At 42.6% G+C, this 15,808-nt stretch overlaps 1 protein-coding gene across 10 annotated transcripts in view; it reads left to right on the top strand.

The window, feature by feature from the left end:
- The window catches only part of nrg1 (neuregulin 1), a 56,732-nt gene extending 44,479 nt beyond the window's left edge, over nt 1-12,253 (top strand). For 5 of the 10 annotated variants that reach the window (XM_062554257.1, XM_062554259.1, XM_062554254.1 and 2 more), the window contains 6 exons: nt 946-1,004; nt 5,629-5,731; nt 6,058-6,187; nt 6,648-6,775; nt 7,603-7,803; nt 8,830-12,253. In XM_062554257.1, the coding sequence (XP_062410241.1) occupies nt 946-1,004; nt 5,629-5,731; nt 6,058-6,187; nt 6,648-6,775; nt 7,603-7,803; nt 8,830-9,700 (1,492 nt within the window). In that variant the 3' untranslated portion in view covers nt 9,701-12,253. Of the gene's footprint in view, nt 1-945; nt 1,005-3,900; nt 3,925-5,628; nt 5,732-6,057; nt 6,188-6,647; nt 6,776-7,602; nt 7,804-8,829 lie in introns of all 10 variants that reach the window. The other 5 variants (XM_062554255.1, XM_062554251.1, XM_062554256.1 and 2 more) reach the window with 3 other exon arrangements.
- Nucleotides 12,254-15,808: the final 3,555 nt, after the last annotated feature.

The raw sequence follows: 15,808 nt of genomic DNA, 5'->3' as shown, positions 1-15,808 counted from the left end.
TTTGTTTGTTTGTTTGTTTGTTTGGTTGGTTGGTTTTGGTTTTGGTTTGTTTCTTTTTTTGGTTTTGGTTTGTTTGTTTCTTCCATCCTCCCCAAAAAGTTCCAATCAATGTCTTTCTACCCCACCACCCAGCCACCCCCACCAGCCTCTCATTGCCAGGACTCGTTCACAGTCCATCTGTCCCTGTGATTAGTTGTGGACAGGTGCGTGAATGAGTGTGAGTGTGTGTTTGTGTGTGTGTGTGTGTGTGTGTGTGTGTGTGCGCGCGCGCGTGTTTATGTATGTGTGTGTGTGTGCATCTGCCTGGTGCTCCAAACTCACTGCACATTGTGGTACACACACACACACACAGACACACACACACTAATTTGAGTCGGACATTAAACCTCCCTACCTCCCCATCTGCTGGTGTGCTGTCATCTCAATTGCAGTTCCCAAAAAGACAATTGATTCTGGCACAGATTTGACTGCATGGTGTTTCATGCCTAACACCTTATTATTTCTGTGTGTGTGTGTGTGTGTGTGTGTGTGTGTGTGTGTGTGTGTGTGTGTGTGTGTGTGTGTGTGTGTGTGTGTGTGTGTGTGTGTGTGTGTGTGTGTGTGTGTGTGTGTGTGTGTGTGTAGTAGTAGGGGCATTAGAAGGGAAACCAAAAGACCCTGTTGGTTGCATGGGTTTGGAAGACTTTGATTGGAATGTTTTGTTTCTTCAATAAGGGGAGATCTGGATTTAACAGACGTGGGTACACTGAGTGCTTGTCGCCCTCCTTTACGGGGCCACCCTCAGTCCAAACACCAAGGATGCACGTGGGTCTTGGGGGATTTCGAGTGTGAAAACTCACTCTCCTCTTGTTTTTTCTCTTTCTCTGTCTCTCTCTCTTTCTTTCTCTGTCTGTCTGTCTCTCTGTCTCTCTCTTTCTCTCTGTGACTTTTTTGTTTCCCTCTCAGGTGCCCAAATGAATTTACTGGTGATCGCTGCCAAACCTACGTAATGGCCAGCTTTTACAGTACGTCTTACTTCCCACTACCTGCTGCCTGTGCTTGGATTGGAGCATGCTCAAATCAGCGCTATCTCCTTTTGCTTCGTTTCACCTCTCAGTCTAGCCTCAGTACAGAGTAGGCGTTTCATACTGTGCTCTAGTTTTTTTGATGTTTTTTTTTTCAGTGGTGTGTGTGTGTGTGTGTGTGTGTTCGTGTTGGGTTTTGTTAACCATGACTTGCTTGTGGCATGTGAAGAGTTTTGGCCTAACCTCATCCAGTTTTTTTAGTTTTAACATTAACAGTCAGCTACCTGAGAAAGCAACTCAAAGGCAGAGGTTTCAGAAATCTGATGAGTCATATTGTTGCTGGTTTTGTACATACAGCAGATTTAAAAAGTTGAGAGGGCAAAAGGTGATAGATGATAGATTTTGCTTGTGTTAATTATGGCATATATATACATAGCGTACGTTGTGATGTAGTTTTCTCGTGTAGTGTTGTTTAACAGATTGTTAATTTATCATTAACTTCCATGGGCCTGGCTCCTCATTCACCTCAGTCCAAAACTACACACTGGAGCATTGGAGACTTAATTAGCAGTGCTGTGCAGTCAATTAGAGTGGCCAAACAGACACAAAAAAAACTTCAGAGCTGTCAGCATTTTAACAGTGTAGGTCAGTTGCAATATTAAGCTGTCCATCACCGTCCCACCCCACCACACACAAAGGCCTAGACACACACACACACACACACACACACACATACACACACACACACACACCAACAAAACTATTATCACACTCAACAGAGTGTAAAACCCATCACTTAACTCTTAGACTGACCTTCACCTCTCACAAGCCTATTGAGCAATGACATGCTTGTGAGTACTAGTCACCGTGTGTGTAGTGGCGGCACCATAAAACAACACAAAAATAGCCCCTGAACAGACCTTATTAACGGCTGGCATCCTTTGATGTGGCAGTTAAAGAGCAGATGACCAGATGAGAGGCAGCTGCCGGGGCCTAAGCCACTGTGGAGCGGAGTCAGTCTCCTGACTCACTGCCCGACTGACCGACTGAGAGCCCAGAGATCCTCCAATGAGTCTAAAACAGAGAGCAGGCACAGTTTTAAGTCAACTGTTTTTTTTTATCACCCTTTTTCTGTTTTTGATTAACATTCAGTGTTGAGCCACTGTTATTATACCTACAACGTGAGTGAAGGGAGGGTCCGGAATTTGGTTTGCGTAGTGTTTAAGGTTTAAAGGCCTGCGGCTTGAGGTCCATTGCTCAGAGATGTAAACAGACCATAAAGGTAGAAGTTACTTTGAAAGGAATGCTGTTGTGGTCTGGTCCTTTCATTTAGTATGGTTTTTAGCCGCTTTTATGTAGAGTGTTTTAAAGACTTGTAACCACTAACATTAAACACCCTGTGTAAACAGTATGTAGCTGTGCAAAACCTGCGCTACTGTGCTACCCTGAGATCCAAACGCAACTGCAGTGTAGGTTCAGTGCAGATTTTTCAGTAGAGGAAAGGATGATGGGCATAAAATCAAGACATGACAGTGTTATAGAAGCCAGAAGGGAAAAAGAGTACCTCATCCAAGCAATCCACCCACAACCTAGAGCTTTAAAGCCCAGCTTGGAATGTGCACTTTCATGAATGCCCAAGTCTATTAGAGAAGGGACAAGATGAAGACTTTTGAGAAGGCTGGCCACACAGCTAAGTTTACTATCTATGACTTGAATATATATTTTTTCCACATGGCTGTTAAGACTTTGGTCTTGGTCATTGGTGTCATAACTCAGTGAAACACTGTCAGGTTGTTAAACAATTCTTAGCCCACAACTGATGATCCCTCTTCAGTGGCAATTTCAGGATCAACCACATGAGAAGAAACACTCAAATGCTCACTCCAACCAGTATTTTTTTGTCAGTTCCCAGAGAGCAAATGCCTCTTGAATAAATCTTACCTAAATCTGGCACAGGCTCATGTCACAGTTAGCAACTCTCAGATACCAGTGGATGTCCTTGTCAGTTAGTTGGTATTTTGTTGATTTCATAAAGGCAGTGGTAGTGTCAGTCAAAGATGATGTAACCGACAGTAAATCAAAGTTCAACATAGTTTACAGTAGACTGGGTACCAAATCTCAGCATTCAAAGCATAATTTGGTTTGATGTTGACATTGCATCAAGGGTAGTCAGCAGTCTGAAGTTTGACATTTTAAGCGTGTGTTTTATAGAAACTCACCCAGGGATAGCTTTTGTTTGTTTCTTCATAACATAATTCACTGGCATGGCTGTTTAACCAAGTACTGACAGCTGAGAAGCCGGATTGAAGAGATGTCAAGAGATGTTTATCCTTGTGTGGAGAATTTAAAAGTGCACGTCTCTGACTGCATGCTTACCAGACCTAAACAGAGAACTGTGGCGGTACTGTAGCTTGGTGTGGAGTAACATTCGGGATCTCTAACCTTTGGCCTCTGTGTGCCAGACTAGACAAAATGCAAGCATACTGATGTTTGCATGTGCATGCTATTGTGGTGAAATCATTTGTAGCACACAGGCAATGCTCAGTTGAATTTATTTTGATGGTCATTAGTGTTGCTTATACAGCATAACTGATCATTAAACAAAGTTGATTAAAAAAGTTGAAAATGTTTCTATGTATGCTGTCTAGTAATACAATACAATACAGTATAGATTATATCATGATTGTAAATGTAATGAAGTACTAAGATTCTTTGGTTTTTCTTCATATTTACTCCACTTCACCATTTAGTGGCACATTTAATTCAGTGTACAAGTTTTCAAATGACACTCAATTCTCAAACCACTGTTTTGTTTTTTGTTGTTTTGTTTGTTTTTTTTGTTTGTTTCTTTTGTTTTGTTTGCTTTCTTCCTTTTGTCACCCTTCTGCCTCGGTAGAACATCTGGGGATTGAATTTATGGGTATGGATCGCTCCTTCCTCCTTAGTATGCAGACGTATCGTAGGACTTAGACGCTTGAGCCTCCTTTTTGTTTTCCGTCTCCAGCCAGTCTCTCTTGTGCTATTGAAGGGATCATACAGCCATAACTTTTACGGGAAACATTCTCACAGTGATTTCCCCAAAGAGGGGTACCACCCAAACATGTGTGACAGCTTTGTCTGTAGGCCGGCCAGTCATTCACTTGCATACCTGGAAGTAGCCGCCTGTGCAATTTGTACTCGAAAGCCCGCTGACCTCCCCCTTAGGGTTTAAGAAGTGCAGCGCACATTAGCCACTGTGAAAATGGAGTCCATCTGTTGTTCTGTCAGGCTAATTTCAAATTCAGAGAAGTTCCTGGTCAGCTCCTCAGAAGCAGTTTGATGTGCAAGCCAAACGGCCACAGCAGGGTCAGGGCTGCCGCTAATGCGCAGCCCAAATCGCCCAGAGAGTGTGAAGGATGACTTTTACCACAGCTCTCGAAAAAGACAACGTGTCAGTTTCAGTTTCTAGAACATCCGGCACCACCCGGCGAGGTTAGATACCCAGCTGTCAGAATCAGACATATCCTCCAAAGATGAGAGATTTAATCTGAACTCTTGGCATATCTGACTTTAGCATACGTTAGCTTAGCATAGTCGGCCAGATGAGTTATCACCCCCCTATATCCTTATTGGCTGCGTAGCAGTTATGCTGTATGGAAAGATCCCTTCAGCTTTTGCTTTTGCCTGTTCCCTGTCATGCATCCTTCCCTGCCCTTCCCCTCTCCTCTCCCTTGTGTGCACAAGCGTTCTTCTCACTGTTTCACGCATGCTATGGCATACCCCCCCCCTCCCCACTCCTCTCTTCTCTCTCTTTGTCTCTCTCTCTCTCTCTTTTGTTGTCTTCTCTCATTCCTTTTGTATGTGTCAGACCCTGTGTGATTCTCTGTCTCTTTCCTGTCATCCTGTTCAAAGTCGACCTAATGTGATTTTTTCCCCTCAAACCCTCTCTGAAGTCATGAACGATGGGGAGACTGAATTTGTGACATAATGCTTGTTTCTTTTTTGCAAAACAAGACAAAGAGATTTCCCCAGTCACATATATAGACTTGTAACAAGATTTGTTCACAGTTTGTTCCAGGTGAATCAGATATGACCTCATGTCTCAGGTTGTCATATCTGATTTGTGAATGATTCATCCATTTATGTAAATTGTGTTAAAAACCAATAGCTGTTATCACCATTTCCCTCTTTGACATTAGACACATAGAGAGTTAAAAGTAAAACGCATAATCTATTTCCTGTGAACAAATGCTGTTACTTTTTATAACCATTAATCTTAACACATAAATGAACTGTATGACATGCATGATTGAATGAATCCGGCATTTTTATGTGTATGCATCTGTAATTGTCATAGCTGTGGGCATTGTTGAATGCATTGCGGGGAATGCATTATCTTTACAGTTAAACTTTGATTGCTGTGGAATGAATATAGCCTTCTCTGCATTCTCTGTGTACTTACAGAAATGTCCTGCATAGCTGTTGTATCACCCCACTGTTATGTCAATAACAACAAATGCCCTCTGCTAGTATTTCAGCCTAAAGTAGTTGTCCCAGTGCACTATGGTAGTTGTAGTTGATTTAATAATGGAGATGTGGGGCTTTTGTCTTGGGAGTTATAAGAATATGTTGTCGTCTCTTCCAGAAGCTGAGGAGCTCTATCAGAAACGTGTATTGACAATAACCGGAATCTGCATTGCGCTCCTAGTGGTTGGAATTATGTGTGTGGTAGCCTACTGCAAAACAAAGTAATTGACACTCACATTCTATTCACCATTTTTGTTTTCTTTAAAACACACCATATGTGTTCCATTTCATCTGTCAAACATACTGTACCATTTCTGTTCATGACATAATTTTGTTTTCCTTCTTTGCTTTTTGTTTCTTAAAAAGTACGGTTAAAGTTTCCTCCCATAGAATATTTCCAGCCTGAAAAATTTGAATTAAATTCATTTTTAGATCAAGACAGAAACAGTTGCTGTGGTTGTTATAACTTGTGCATTCTTCCTCCAGTAGAGGTAGACTGGATCGGTGATTGCTACCTCTCTCACACTCTTTGCTTTCCCCTGAACAGAAAACAAAGGCAAAAACTCCATGACAGGCTGAGGCAGAGTTTACGCGAGCGCAACACTATGGCCTCCATGGCCAATGGACCACAAATGCCCCCACCACACCCACCCCCTGAAAACATCCAGCTTGTCAATGTAAGCTTGCTGCGAGAAGGCTGGAAAACAGTACAGGAGTATGTGTGTGGGAGTGTGTGTGTGTGTGTGTGTGTGTGTGTGTGTGTGTGTGTGTGTGTGGCTCCATGTCGATACCTGGGTAGGATTTACAGTGCAGTAAATATTTTATGACATCTCTATTCAGTGAAGATACATCAAAGTAAAGGGAAGTAAGACTTTGCTTCAAAGCCAGGCATGGGAATATATTTTCCACTTGGATGAATAGGCATACCTAAAGTTTGTGACAGACACAACCTTTATTTACTACTTCAGTATAACAACAATAAATTCAACAATAAATCTCATTTATTAAATGATACTTGAGTAGTTTTATCAGATATAACGTGTGACTATGTATGTATTGATCCAATAAGATCATCTAGGATTCATGTTTTTAATCGCTAATTAACTAACATCACTACTATCACTAATTCCTTTCTAGCAATATATCTCTAAAACTGCACCTGCTAAACACGTCATAGAAAAAGAAACGGAAACCTCCTTCTCCCCGAGCCAGTACACGTCTTCAGCTCACCAGTCCACTACAGTCACACACACCTCCAGCCAGAGGTAAGTCCGATCCCTACACACACACACACACACACATACAGTACACACACACACACACACTCACACATACACACCTCTGTCTCCTCTCCCTCTTCGTCTCCAGCTCTCTCCTCATCCGTCCCTCTGGGCAGCCGGATAGTCAAGATTTACCACGCGCTTACGTAACCCAGCCCCCTTTTTTTATCTCATCATCGTCGTCGTCGTCTTCTTCGTCTGAGGGCTGAATGTGTCAGGACACATCAGCGCTTGCCCTCTGTGGCTATCTTAATGAAAGCAATCTCACTTCCGCCAGACCTCATTTCTCTGCCCACTCTGTGTGCGTGTAATCGCAAAGGAAGAGTCCGTTCAAATTAACCATATTTTTTTTTTTTACCTTCCAGCCAAGTGAGTGATGGAGAGATCAGCATTGACGCCCATTTAAAATCACTCCAGACATTTTTAGAAATGGTCTTTTAACTACAGTTCTAACAGATGACTGTTTGGGCCCAGCCCAGACAATGATAATTGATGTGAAAACCATAGCGCTATATGATCAAAGCTTATATAGCTCTGTAATAGTCTCTATCTTCCTTGGTCTCGCTGCTGGAAGTAATCTTGATGAGTTAAAAATGGCTTTGCCCTTCCAGGCAAGAGTTCTGTAGTCTATACGGTGCGCTGCTCCACGGACGTTGTCCGAGATAGGTGTGATGGGTGTGAAATCACTGCTCGCTCCATGACAATCCATCCTGCTGCTTGAGCAGATGTGTGCTCTAGTTAGCTCTCTCTCTCTCTCTCTCTGTTCTCTCTATTTTAAGAACCTCTGTCCTTGTCGCCCTTTCTCTCCTCAGCTGGATGAACAGTAAGCATGAGAACATCGTGTCGGAGAGCCGCTCGGCGCTGGTGATGTCATCGGTGGAGGGCAGCCGGCAGGGCACACCCAGCCACCGGGGCCGCCTGAACGCCACCGGCAGCGCCCGCGACCTCGGCGCCTACCTCAAGAGCACCAGGGAGACGCCTGACTCCAGCAGAGACTCGCCCTACAGCGAGAGGTACCGTGCCAGGGCCGAACGATGGCCTGACAGACGCTGAGGCCTGATACCTGCTGTGTTTTTGTTTCGTTGTTGTAGCCAGTGATGGTGCGCTCACAAAAAAAGCCACAGCCTTGCCAGCTGATGACGAATGCTTGCCATGATCAGTGCCAGAGCTGTGTTCTTGTGTGTCTGTTTCTTCAAACAAATGCTTTCAATTCTTCACAATGCTGTTCAATGTTGTGTATAACGTAGTCTGTTAGGGGTTATGTCTATGATAATATCTTAATTGTAGTTTTAACAATACACAAGCTGACATTACCAAGGAGTGGTCAAGGAGTGGTTCTTAAACTATGGCTGGTCCACAACAAGGAAACTACTGAAAGTTTAGCGATCAGGAAATATCAAGAATTTAGCGTGTAGTTGGTGTAGTGGGATGGACTGTAGTGTAGTGGGGTGGAGTGGAGTCTATTTAGTGTAGTGTAATGTAATGTTGTAGCAGAGTGTAGTTGGATGTAGTGTAATGTAGTGTAGTGGTCATAAGATGTGAGGGAACATGGACGTTTAATTATCGTCGAATTAACGCTATCGACAAAATCCCAGAAAATATCAATATTTTGTAATTCAAACTTGAAGTAAGTTTCACATTTCCCATTGTCATATAATTTAAAAATGTAAATAATGAGATTCATTATCTTTATGGATTGTGGAGATTTTGGCTGCTGTTATAGATATCATCTCAGAATAGCATAATCCATTACATTTGATGTAATCAATATGTTAATCAGATTCATTTCCTGGACAGGAAAAGAGCAGCCTCATTTGCCTGTCTGTCTGGGCAGAATTGTGGCAGGTTTTGTATCAGTGGTCAGAGCCTTCTACCAAGTGAAAAGTTGGATAGTTCCACTGTAGCGCGGTGACAGTTTTTGTTAGACACGGCCTACTCTGGTGTAACATGCAGTGGAAATGAAGTCATTTATTCTATTTAGACTTTGGGTATAACGGTGGCAATGAGGCATGAATTCATGTGACCCTTCTCTCTCTCAGGTATGTGTCTGCCATGACAACGCCGACTCACCTGTCCCACGTGGAGCTGTTATCCCCAGTGACCCCTGGCTCGCCCCCCTCCGAGACGTCTGCGCCCCTCTCCAGCCTGGCCACGTCCGTGCCGTCGGTGGCGGTGAGCCCCATCGTGGACGAAGACCGGCCCCTCCTCTTCCTCACGCCGCCACGCCTGAGGGACAAGCAGAAGTCAGGCTGCGGCAGCGGCAGCAGCGGCGGTGGCGGCGGCGGCGGATGCGGAGGCCACGGCCACAGAAATGGCAGCGGGGCCAACCAGTGCAGCAAACGCAACTCGGCCCACTACAACCACGGGCAGGACCCCAGCCCGCCCCCCAGCCCCCTGCACATCATGGAGGACGACGAGTACGAGAGCACGCAGGAATACGAGGCCGTCATCGCCGCCACACCGGCGGCACAAACGGCAGCCGCAGCGACCCGCCCTCCATCCCCGACCTCCAAGAAACTCGCCGGCAGCCGCCACACCTCTGCTGCCACCGCTGCCGCCACCAAAAGAACAAAGCCCAACGGCATCGCCGTGGGTGCCGATACGGTGGCTCGGCAAGGCCAAGCCGCGCCGGCGCCGGCAGCCGTGGCAGCAGCCGCCGTAAGCGAGAGCAGCTCGGAGGAGAGCAGCAGCTCGGACGAGAGCGAGACGGAGGACGAGCGTGTGGGGGAGGACACGCCCTTCCTCAGCATACAGAATCCTGCGGCGGGGGGCCCCGAGATGCCCACCCCCCTGGCACTGCGGCCAGTGGACGGCAGCAGGACTAACCCCGCGCTCCGCCTCTCGCCTCAGGAGGACCTCCAGGTGCGGTTATCCAGCGTGATAACCAACCAAGACCCCATCGCTGTATAGAAAAAACAACCAACCAACCAACCAACTAACCCCAACGTTACACTACAGATGCTTCAAACATACCTAAGGCTGAGTTAAGACGAACGAAATCAAAATGAAACAAACAAAAAAAATACCGCTATACAGAGTCACCGTTAAACCTTTATTTTCTATAAATTAAAGTATTTGAGGGAAAGAGTGGGGGGAAAAAACTAATTACTAAGAATAAAAAAAATAACAAAAAAGACAGAACTTTTATTTTAGAGATGTAGTTACTAAAGTCTTTTATAAATTAAATGTGTGCAGAAGCGTTTGTGGAAGGAAGTGCCATACACTTTAATGTAGCAGGAGTCACAGTATTTCAACGGCAAAATATATATATAAAAATATTTAAAAAAATATATCAATGGTGCCTTTATTTTCAGTTAGAGGACCTGTAGGGAACTGCTTTGACACTGAGCCATATATTCGTCCATTTGAACCACCTGAGGACTTTGATTTTGAAGGGAAATGGATCCACCAGCATTAATAAATTGAAGTATTTTTTATGACGCGGCAGAAAAGCTGTCCGTGGAGAGTGCAGCAATGAAATATCAAAATTTGTTCTTTTTAAGTTTAGCCGTGTCTTATGGATATACAGAAATTGGATGTTTGGAAATCTGATCCTGGGAACATGAATTTGGGAAAATAAAGTGAACAACCTTCTCAATCAAAACCATAGGTGTCGTTAGAATGATGGTTAGAGTATCAGATTCACAAAATTAATATAAACAATACTGTATGTGGCAGTGCAAGGACGTAAATTGTTGATTTTGTCCCCATGATAACAGACATGTTTATTATGAAATAAGATTATTCAACTCTAATATCAGCAACATTGGGTATCATGGAAGACGGATTGTATAACGTTATAGCAATAGGACATTCCTATAAATTTGAGGAATGTGAGGGCGTTGTTGGCCATCACTTGAATTGGCTGTCAACCTATAAGAATGAATGACTGAATATATGGCTCATTCTGTCAGTGTTTTGACACATCCATAGGTTCTTGAGTAATGCATTGTGGGGGAAATATAGCACCATTTGAAAATATTGACCACAATAATAGATGGCAAGTGCTTTTCTGTGCGACTATTTTTTTTTTAATGTTTGCTGTCATTTTGTTTTTTGTTTGTACTTGTTTTTTGCATATGTCCCTCCACATACATTTTACCAATGTTACATTATCCAAAGTGTTACTTTTTGTGTTTCATATATTAAACATTCTCTTTCTTTCAGAGTTATTGTTCATACTGTATGGAAAATATATTTTAGTGTAAATCTCATTATGAAAAGAAGTATTTTTGTTATCCCAAATATACATTTGGGAGTTTAAGCATATTGAGAAAAAAAAAAGTCGTCACAGCCTTCTGAAATGACCAATATACTGACACACATATACATTTCCCTTTCTGTACATTTAGAGGCTTTTCAATCTGCAGGACCTTGCGCACACTGAGAATTTGCAGATGACTACCAACAATGTTTGACTCCTGTCAGTGTCAGCCTTATTATATTAATGTCTCTTTGAGTTCCTTCCGACCATTGATTATATTTTATACAGAAAGAAGCGGCCCATTGAAGATGCATTTACAGTTGTTTGTATTTATTTAATTTATTTATTTATTTATGTTTGTATTTATTATGTGGGCCTTACATAGACGATCATAAAATCTATATTTTAAAAGTTTTCTTGTATTTTTTTTTCTTCGCTCAAAGTTTTATTGTTTATTTTCTTCACCATCCTCAACTACATGGCTTGTCATTCAGCATAACTAATATAAATAAATGTACATTGCCAGTGTACTTGGTTGTATGGTGGTTCTTAGTGTAACTGTGTAAAAAAAAACATGAAACTTTACCAATATGGGCATCAACCACTTCACAATTACCCCATGGTGCATTGCTTTCAAACTAAGATGTGTTTGTTGATTTATGTAAATATTCCACGCAAAAAAGAACATCATTTCTTTGGGTTGCAGTTGAAATGGTAAACTGTTTTCTCTGTGTTTCGTCAATTTCAGTCCCTCTTGGCCGCCTGTGCATAACCCTCTCCTCAATGTACCCAACACTGATTTTGTGCAGACCCACTTGTTGTTTTGAAACGTCCAAAGTATCAGTTCTGTTTAAAAGATGTATTCATGCAGTGCAACGCAACACACTCGACTGAGTTGCAAACAGTACAAGACAAACCTGTAGCTCTACAGCTCCATGTCACTGGGAAGTGTGAGACTATTGATGTAAACAGCCCATGCTGGAGATGAAAACTGAAGCGCTGTACCCAAGCTGCATGACGACACACATGGACATAAACCGCAGGCATGCCCGTCGCACCCGATGCGCAGAGAAGTGCATGAATGGAGATGTCAAAGAGACCATTACCAATGGCCACAATTCCTTTATTTTTCTTTTTTTTCCGACTCCATTGAATTTCCATTAAATGAAACTGCTCATTCCCAACCTAGTGTGTGACATATTTAGTCTTTTTGATAGCTTATCCTTGTCTCCTGAACTTACTCTTTTTTTCCATTAATGATTGAGAACAAGATTAAAGCAATATTTTAAAAAACGTTACTGGTATTTGTCAAAAAATCTGCTGCTATTTAACAGATAATCTACATATACTCATATACCCAGAGAATATACCTAGGGCTTGTCAGGTTTCTATCAACTAGAACAGTTACTGTATACCACAGCGTGAGATGAGACTAGGTAGGCTATGGAGGTTCAGTCGTAAAATAAAGTTGTGATCCAGGAATTAACAGATGATCTAAGCATCCATGTGTTACATGTCATGCATTTGGTTGGGACTATAGGCCTTCTCCCTTTGTAAAGATGCCTTGACACAACGTTCATTATTAATGGTGATGATTAATTTAAGTGAACTCAAACTAGCAGGGAGACTAGCGAGGCATTTAATAACTCCTTCAGCCTACAACTCTCACCAAAGTTCCACTCCCCCTGATTTCCTGTCCAGGCATGTTCAGACAGGTCCAGATACTACAGTGTTACTTACATTGATGTCCATTCATTATTCTCCCTCTGTCACAGTCAGAAGATAAGCTATCTTGACCCATATTGGTTGGAACTGGTTGGAGACCAAGTTAATTTGCTATCACTGACCAAAAAAAGAGACTACGCTGATTTGCTTCTACAAGTACATTTACTAAACCAACAAACTGTGAAAGACAGGGAATAGCCTGAGCAATTTGCAGTCTTTGTCGTTCTATGCTTAAAACTAATAATAGATGATAAAGTATGTAATATTCTAGTATGATAACTGGCGCCTGATAAGACAAGTATAATGAAGCCTAAAACACAATTCATCACAGTGTGAGGTTTTTTTTAATATCTACTTCCGCAGATGGCAGATCTATCTATCTAATTGTGTTTAAAACAGGGGTGATAATATTGGGTTGGGTTTGTATTCAACACAGCATGAATTAGTGCTACATTTAGTCAGTGGCATGAGAAAAGGTTGACTTAGGTGAATGGAGTGGCCTAAACTCACGTGGAGTGGATCCAGAAATGGAACTCAAACTAAAATACCTGCCTGAGGCGGTGACATCGCTTACCGCATGGAATTTAGGCCAAGGTAAATAGTTCACTTCAAAACAGCGCAGGGAGAAACTACCTCTGCACCATGCGCTAAAAATAGCCAAGAACCTTGTTCGTTTCCCTCCCAGGGAAAGGGTTACAACGCACCCACATTTTGTTTGTTTAGCAACATAATAGTATGCCACAAACTTGCCTCTATGGCTGAATCAATACATGTCTTGGTATATCCACAGCACACTCTTATAGATCTTTATATAGAGGGCGCTAGGAGGCAGTGGTTTGGATGAGGGATTGCTGGAAGAAGGAATGACTCATTATTATGTAACTTAATAAGGCCTACAATTCAAAACACTGATAGTAAAAATGTGCATATGCCTGTGTGCCTGATTACATGGGGAGCTCAGACAGCATAACTAGCGCTTCTGCTTTGTTAAAGCAGCCCAGAGAGGCATACATTTACAATGTGAAGGAGAGGGCCCGCGCCTTTGCACAAATCAGCTGTGGGGGTTGGATAGCAACGTGCACAAGGAAACTAAAGAAGTTTTCTGCCTCAGCTCTCCCTGCAAGCTCAACTCTCCCGATATCTGGCATGAGCTTGAGCAGTACTGTAAGTGCTCTGAAAAAACGGGGGAAATGGGATGCTCTCTCTTTCCACTCCAGTCATTTATTTTCTCCCTACAGTCACTCGCTTTTCACAGATCAGTGAAAATATTCTGTGGATCTCCCACTTTGTGTGGCCTTGGGAGGCGTAAACTGAAGCATCCAATGCATTTTGTATGATTTCACATGAATTGCATAACCAGGACTTAGATTCACACTTGAGCCCATACTTGTTTTTGGCTGTACATTCACTTCCGCTATTTGTCAATGGTAGGAAGTAAAATTAATATTCATAAATACATAATATGGTTTCAGATAAGCACTATGTCTCCGTGGTTTGTACTGCAGAATAGCTTAGAGTGGTAACTATTGAGAGGCTTTGGTATTTGGTGAATAATAGCATTTTTTTTTATTACACTGTGCACATTAAAATTCAGAACATGGTCCAGAAAAATAGCTCCCCCGCCCCCTCATTATTTCAAAACTTGCACACGTAGTCCCAGGAAACTAAAGCATTATTCAAACTTAACACTGAGAACAAGCTGAAAATCTCTCCCCTCCTAATTCTACCACTGCCCCTAAGAAACTTAGACAGGAGGCCAACAGCATTATTTGTTTAGCACAGTTATTAAAAGGGCTTACGAGTTGGCCGTTTAAAATTACAAACAAGCAATGATGGCTTGAATAATAGTAGTGTTTTTTTCCCTGGGAAGATGCCTTTTGAACAAAAAGTAATGTGATGTTTGGGCCTTGCTGAAAAAACAGCATGACCAACTTTCTAACCAGCTTCTTTGACCACCCTATGATGGTTGACCAGCTAGACCAGCAAAACTGCAAAAACATATCAGCTGGTCTACCACTCTTACAATGGTAATTCAGCTGGTTTCGCTTGTCGTACCACCTCAAGCTGGTCATTTTAGTTCATGTTGTTGACCTAAGTTGCTGGATATTGAATTAACTGGCCATGCATATTGGTCATTCTTGCGAACCAGCATGACGATCTTACACCAACGTCAAGCTTGGCATGCTTGTCACCAGCATGACCATCTTATGTCAACTGTAACCCACACAACAAGCTGGTCACACCAGCATGACCAGCTTCCTCAGATGGTCATGCCAGTATGTCTACCTGGTGGCCTAACCAGCTAAAACCAGCTACCAGCATAGGCAGGGGGGTTCAGGGAGATTACAAAAAAAATCACTTGGAATAAAGCCAGGATCTTGAGGGACAAGACTAAAAGTACAAGAAGAATATACTGTACATTTAGCTAATTTTAACAGAAAAGAATAACAAGTGGAGTATATGAAAACTAGAAAAGCACTCAGAGAGTGCAGACCTCCACCTGCATTGTTCTTCCTAGGTTGTCATACATTTGAACCTAAACTATTCAGATCGCCACCACGTGGCCATACCATGCCATTACACCACTAAGCTAAATACATAAACGCCCTGGGAATCCCGATGGAATTACGGATCACTCCCAAAAATCTTGCTAACAAACAGACAGACAATCAGACAGACAGACAGACAAACAAACAGACAGAGACAGACAAACGCCGGTCCCCGATGAAAACATATACCTCCTTGTCGGAGGTAATGATAACATCAAACAGCTTCAACAAACTAAACAAAGGCATACTGTATCTTATCAAAACTACTAACTATTCAGGCAACTGTCCAGTTCTGCATACTGACATAGACAGCCCTGGTAATTGTGATGCTGGCAGTTGAGCTTGGACATACTGATGCTATTCTCAGTTATGGCTCCTCTGGGAATATATATACGGTCATTTCGTCTGAGTAAAATCTGTTTCTAGGCCATTTAGAAGAGGGAAGGGCTTTTGTAAAGTGTGTCGTTTGAACAATTTAGGGGGCAAAAGGATGCACCTAAAAGGGCTGTGTGCATATCAATGCATGTGTGACGAATGACA

The sequence above is a fragment of the Sardina pilchardus genome, chromosome 14 (assembly GCF_963854185.1).
Source record: "Sardina pilchardus chromosome 14, fSarPil1.1, whole genome shotgun sequence".
Taxonomy (NCBI): Eukaryota; Metazoa; Chordata; class Actinopteri; order Clupeiformes; family Clupeidae; genus Sardina; species Sardina pilchardus.
This window is presented reverse-complemented; position numbering and strand designations above follow the sequence as displayed.